Source organism: Priapulus caudatus, unplaced genomic scaffold, assembly GCF_000485595.1.
Source record: "Priapulus caudatus unplaced genomic scaffold, Priapulus_caudatus-5.0.1 Scaffold1328, whole genome shotgun sequence".
Lineage (NCBI taxonomy): Eukaryota > Metazoa > Priapulida > Priapulimorpha > Priapulimorphida > Priapulidae > Priapulus > Priapulus caudatus.
In genome coordinates, this window is record NW_014578389.1 from 25305 (window position 1) to 31519 (window position 6215).

At 41.0% G+C, this 6215-nt stretch overlaps 1 protein-coding gene across 1 annotated transcript in view; it reads right to left on the reverse strand.

Annotated features, from left to right (window-relative positions):
* Nucleotides 1–6215, reverse strand: part of LOC106816253 (VWFA and cache domain-containing protein 1-like) — a 22100-nt gene that overhangs the window by 2900 nt on the left and 12985 nt on the right. Inside the window, exon 3 of the mRNA XM_014820833.1 lies at nucleotides 4047–4109. Coding sequence (XP_014676319.1) covers nucleotides 4047–4109 — 63 coding nt within the window. The remainder of the gene's footprint in view (nucleotides 1–4046; nucleotides 4110–6215) is intronic.

The window sequence follows — 6215 nt, forward strand, 5'->3', positions numbered from 1 at the left end:
ATCTGCAAGCTGTTTACACCCCGTATATTACTATCATGGGTTAATAATGACAAAATCAGAGGTTAATAATGACAAGTTTTGTCATAATTATTAATTGTTGATTACAATATTGTCAAATTAACAAAATTGTTAATGACAATATTTGTCATTATTAACCCCTGCTATAATGTAGCACTGGCTACTAGAGCTAAAGGCTTATGGTAGAGTTATTAAAATTAATAAATGACTTAATTATAGTTGCATTTATTTTTCAATTCTCAATTACAGTTAAATTTAGACTATCTGACCTAAATAGGATCTATAGATGTAGGATAACCAGAAGTATTAGATAATGTGGAAATAGGGGTGGGGTGAAACAATTTACAGATTAGCATTAGCATTAGCATTAGCATATAGCATAGCATAGCATAGCATTAACATTAGCATTAGCAGATTAGCATTTAAGTATATGAAATATCATGAATGTGATAACAGCAGGTCTGTGGCAGTATGTGATGCAGTTAAAAAACCAGCATAGGATCCGGCAAAATAGTATGACGGTGCATGCAGTAAAACACTGTACAATACCCATATAGTAATAATAATATAATAATATATAAAGTTTATGCTTTATATATTATTATTACTATTGTAGTGGCCCTAGGGGTAGCCGACTACGGTATGACAGGCGTTATATAGTTAACGCGTGTTTAGTTGTGTGGATTCATTGTTCGCTCCTGCCGTTGGCAGGACGGTGATGCAGTAGCACATAACAGGTTGTCCAGAGCCTCGAGTCTCTCTCGATACTTCTGCTCCAGTGCAACTGCAAGCTGTTTAAACCCCGTATATTACTATCATGGGTTAATAATGACAAAATCATGGGTTAATAATGACAATTTTTGTCATAATTATTAATTGTTGATGACAATATTATCAAATTAACAAAATTTTTAATGACAATATTTGTCATTATTAACCCCTGCTATAATATAGCACTGGCTACTAGAGCTAAAGGCTTAGGGTAGAGTTATTAAAATTAATAAATGCATGACTTAATTACATAGTTGCATTTATTTTTCATTTCTCAATTACAGCTAAATTTAGACTATCTGACCTAAAAGGAATCTATAGATGCAGTAATAACCAAAAGTATTCGATAATGTAGAAATAGGAGTGGGGTGAAACAAATTACAGATTAAATTAACGCTGTGGCTATATGCCCGGCAGCCGGCACCCTAACCCGAACCCTAACCGTACTGTTTACTTGAGAAATCACCGAAAATTAAAAACTGCCGGGCATTTAGGAAATCGATCGAAGACCGTGCCCGGCAGCCGTCGGATATTTTCTAAGTGTCGATTGCGAGTTCGTTCGCTCAGTGATCCGAAGCTAGGAGAATTTGGCTAGTTCGAATATACAGCTCTAACGAAAATCGCTTGACATTTATAAACAAATGTAGAATACTTTTGATCACGTAGTACACTGTTTACTTGAGAAATCACCGAAAATTAAAAACTGCCGGGTATTTAGGGAATCGAAGGCCGTGCCCGGCAGCCGTCGGATATTTTCTAAGTGTCGATTGCGAGTTCGTTTGCTCAGTGATCCGAAGCTAGGAGAATTTGGCTAGTTCGAATATACAGCTCTAACGAAAATCGCTTGACATTTCTAAACAAATGTAGAATATTTTGGATCACGTAGTACACTGTTTACTTGAGAAATCACCGAAAATTGAAAACCGCCGGGCATTTAGGAAATCGAAGACCGTGCCCGGCTGGTGAAATTTTTTTTCCCACTTGAGTTCCGGACCCACCATAGATAGTGTTTTGTAATATATGGTTCGTATATATATGGTTGGATTATAGTTAGTGTTAGGGTTCGGTTCCGGTTATGGTTAGCGTTAGTGTTAGGGGGTATACATTTTACATTGTTGCTTCGAGGAAGTCGAGTGAATGGAGTGCGCTGATTGGCTGTGGTCCGGAACTCAAGTGGGAAATTTTTTTTCATTTAATTCACTTAAAAACCAGCATAGGATCCGGCAAAAATAGTATGAAGGTGCATGCAGTAAAACACTGTACAATACCAATATAGTAATAATAATAATATAATAATATATAAAGTTTATACTTTATATATTATTATTACTATTGTAGTGGCCCTTGGTGTAGCCGACTACGGTATGACAGGTGTTAGTTATATAGTTATATAGTTAACGCGTTATATAGTTAACGCGCTATATAGTTAACGCGTGTTTAGTTGTGTGGATTCATTGTTCGCTCCTGCCGTGAGGCCGAACGGTGATGCAGTAGCACATAACAGGTTGTACCAGTGAAACAGAACACAGTTATATTCGGTTAACTGTACGGTTATAGTTTTATTATTTCTTACTAGCTTACAAATAATTTCCCTGCATTCGTATATGCCGCGGATCTGTATTTATCTCGTATATGTCGCTTACGCTACTTAGCTTGCGTTATAAGTTATCTGGTTCGCCCTTATTGCGATTATCCGTGCAGCGTGAAGCGCTGTTACGTTGTTTAACTAACCACTAGACTAATATTAAAGAATTAACGCGTCACCGGCTTCGTCTTCCCCGCTCCCCGTCTTCCTTTCTTCGCGTAGACCTAGGTAGCCTCCAAGGGTGTCTCCCTCGTAGTCGCTCCTGGCTCTACCGACCTGAAATCCCGTGCTTCTTTCCTTCCCGTTTTATTTCCTGTACCCGTAGTTCTACCTTCCTGAAAACCCGTGCTCCTATTCCCTCTTTTATCTCCCCGGGACCTAATATGCTTTCTTCTTCTCCTTCTTTCTCTTCTTCTTCTTCCTACCTAAACCTAACCTGAAAAATAACACTCTTGTGCTGCGGTTCGGAGCGTCTTATATACCTAGCTGGCAACGCCCCCCTACGTGTCGTTGTTATAAGTACGCGTCATCAAAACATTATGCTCCCCACGCAGATTCCGTGGCTGGTACGATGGTCTCCCCTGCTGATGCAACTCGTTTCTAAGTAAATATTCCTTTCTTCGACAACTTAGACTATTCATTCTATTCAAATCTCCTCGTACATTATGCAGATTAATAGTACCTAAACGCGTTGATTATCATACTCTATATATTGCGTTTTCGTTTACATTCCTTGTTTTCCCTAGACCCGCTCCGTATGTATGATCCAAGATGGCTGCGCCCACGTGTTGATCGTTATGGTTATATTTATGTGCTGTCTATATTTTATCCTGTCTTTAGTCAATATATGGTTATTCTATCTATACTGCGAGTTCAAATTATCCATCCTGATCGAGTCTACTGCTCATGTGAGTTACACTCAAGGGCGTAGCCAAGAATTTGGATTGGGGGGTCCTCGAGCGAGTAACGAGTAAGGGTGTCTGGTGGTCTAAAATATTTTTTTTTTAGTTAAATGTAAAAATAGTGCTTTCAAATCAATTAAGACGCTGTTTTGTTGACAATACTATTTCTTCTGCAGCTCTAAATAGAGAAAAAATAATAATTTTGGATTTTGATTTTGATTGGGAAGGGTCCTAGGGCCCCCAGGACCGCCCCCACCCTGGCTACGCGCTTGGTTACACCCCCGAAATCTCTACACTATCAATATTACAATATCATGGCGACACAGCACACTCAATAAACAGCACACTTAAAACATTTTTTCAGTTTTAGAGTAATAAATCACTGGAATAACCTGTCAGAAGAAGCAGTACAAGCTAAATCAATTAACTCGTTCAAACGCCATGTGGATGAATATGTAAGGATGGGGGTTTATACAAGACAGTAGTCTTCCTACCCTTCGATCCACTCCAAACCTACAGGTGAGGGGTGGAATCAGGTAAATCAGGTAAATCACTCGCAGCGGCGATCGATCGATCGATCGGCGGAGTGCGGGAGCGTTCGGCGTTAGTTTTTATGAAGGAAATTTGATATACAGTGACACAACAGTGGAACTGTAATTGAGAGGTAGGGCCTACGGTAGTATTTGTGAATGTGCGTTCATATTATTTTCAGTTTTTAGTTTATACTGACTCTGTCCCAAGTGCCTGTGTCAGTGTGTGACGAAACCTACCTGTTGAATGAGTACGGCTCCATCGAGAGTTGTTTCCTCATAATTCAGTGAGTCGTAATAATTCTGGAAAAGTTAAGTCACAACAAACTTATAATTCATGTACACATTACCTAGTAACAGAAAATACTCTTGTTCTCAGTAGTATTGTCTATTGATATGTCGATAATAACAAACACATACGTGTGTTTGTATTTTTAGCTCATCTTATAGAAGCTCATCTCTTAGCTCAGCTTGTAGAATCGCATGATTGTCCGTGTGTCCGTCCGTCCGGCCGTCCGTCCGTGCGTGCGTCAACAGTTGGGCACAAATCTTAACTGCTCGACGTACGGTCACGATATTCGGGACGTGGGGGGGGGGGTAATCCGAAAACGAGTTGGGATGTCGAAGTGGGGTCAAAGGTCAAAGTCAGAGGTGTAAAAGAAGGGGGAACATTCCGTCCTTAAGCCTTAAGGTATAGGTGAGGACATGCAGAATTGCGGCACAAATGTAAATGGCTCGACCTTAGGCTCCGTGATAGTCGGCGTGTATAGCACAATGGTAGGAAAAGCATCACTGTGGGTTGCCGGAAATTGGGTACGATTCACCAAGGTCGGACTTTACTTCCCGGGTCCGCACCAGGGCACTCATTTTTCGAGTTATCATCTGGTTCTATGGAGGACATAAGTCTGACGTGAGCGATTGAAAAAATCTCTCTTTGGTCAGTTCACTGCGGTGACGCTGCATTTTTATTGGTCGTGACTCTTTTTCTGGTAAGCAATTGGATCAAATGCTAATATTGTGATCCTCTTTATGCTAGACTGGTTATGCCTCATGCGAAGTAGTAGATACGGGTTCGGATAACTGCTCCTTTGACCCTCTCTATAGAGGAGGGTTAAATACATGGATTTGTGTACTGTTAGACGAAGAGTTTTTTGACTCGCCCGGGTTTTTTCGTCTATCCCGACCTCATCTTATACTCATTGCCTCGTTGTCATGTTATCGCATAAGCAGCAATGCGCACACGTGAAATTCAACAAACGTTAAATGTGGTTGACACCGTATGTTATCGCTCCTTGTATACCCCTCGTAACTAAATGTCATCTATGGCATCTGTAGCTGTCAGTGTGTTACATGTAACTTACTGCCACCCTCGCGCAGTAGTCCTACTTTGGTTCACACGCTCCATGGTGGTGGTACCATCCGTATCGCTTCACTTCGTCAGTGCCCACTCACTTTTCGCCTCCGCCGATCCTTAAGTTAGTTATGGCAGGTGGCCCGTTACCGTGCTCTCTCTTTTCAGTCCTGTAGCTTCTCCGTAGGTATTTAGAAATGACGTTGTATGTTGTGCTTACTGCTTCTCTTATTTTTGTCTGGCAATCCATGATGTTTTTGTGTCGGAGCTACTCTCTCGCCTATCAGACTACAGATGTGCGCTTCCATTTCTATTCTGATATACTTAAGTGCTGTACGACCGAATTTATAATCGTTTTTTACGTGCCCAATTTTCATTTGTGCGCAACTTTTCATAACGATCCAACGAAACATTCCTCTTTTAGAACGCGTTCCTGATACCATCCCTCGTGCCTTCCACTGTGTTCGGCCGTATGTGCACACATTCTGGGACTTTTTAATGCATTTTTTACATAGAATCCCAGCCACTCCACCACACCGAGCAGCTTTTTTTCCGCATTGTGTGTTGTCAGTAGAATCCGCTTTGTTTAGACTGAGCGCTGCCTCGCTCTGCGGCACTTCGTTGTTATGTATATGATGTGTCATGTATAGACTTTACATATTTCCACATCAGAGCACGTCGGCTGCTTGTCTAATTTAACGCGGATAATTGTCTATCTAGATTTAATGACCACACTGTGGCGAATTCTGAAATATTCTGACAGCATTGCTGATGTTTATAGGTATATGATCTCGGCCAAATTCAATACAGTTTTTTTTTTTTTTTTTTTTTTTTTGTTTTTCCTGGCGGGTGGTGGTCGGGTGGTTGTGTGGCTCGATCCGGCCTCGGGTGGCCCGCGAGTCCGGCATGGACGTGGCTACAGAACTGCCACTGGCGTCGGGGGTAGGAACAAACGTGCAACAATACGATTTGTATACCCACCTGGTGCATTTAATTCTTAGTAGCACGCACTAATGTAACAGTATATGGGAATAGAAGAGCGATAAATATCACGGATG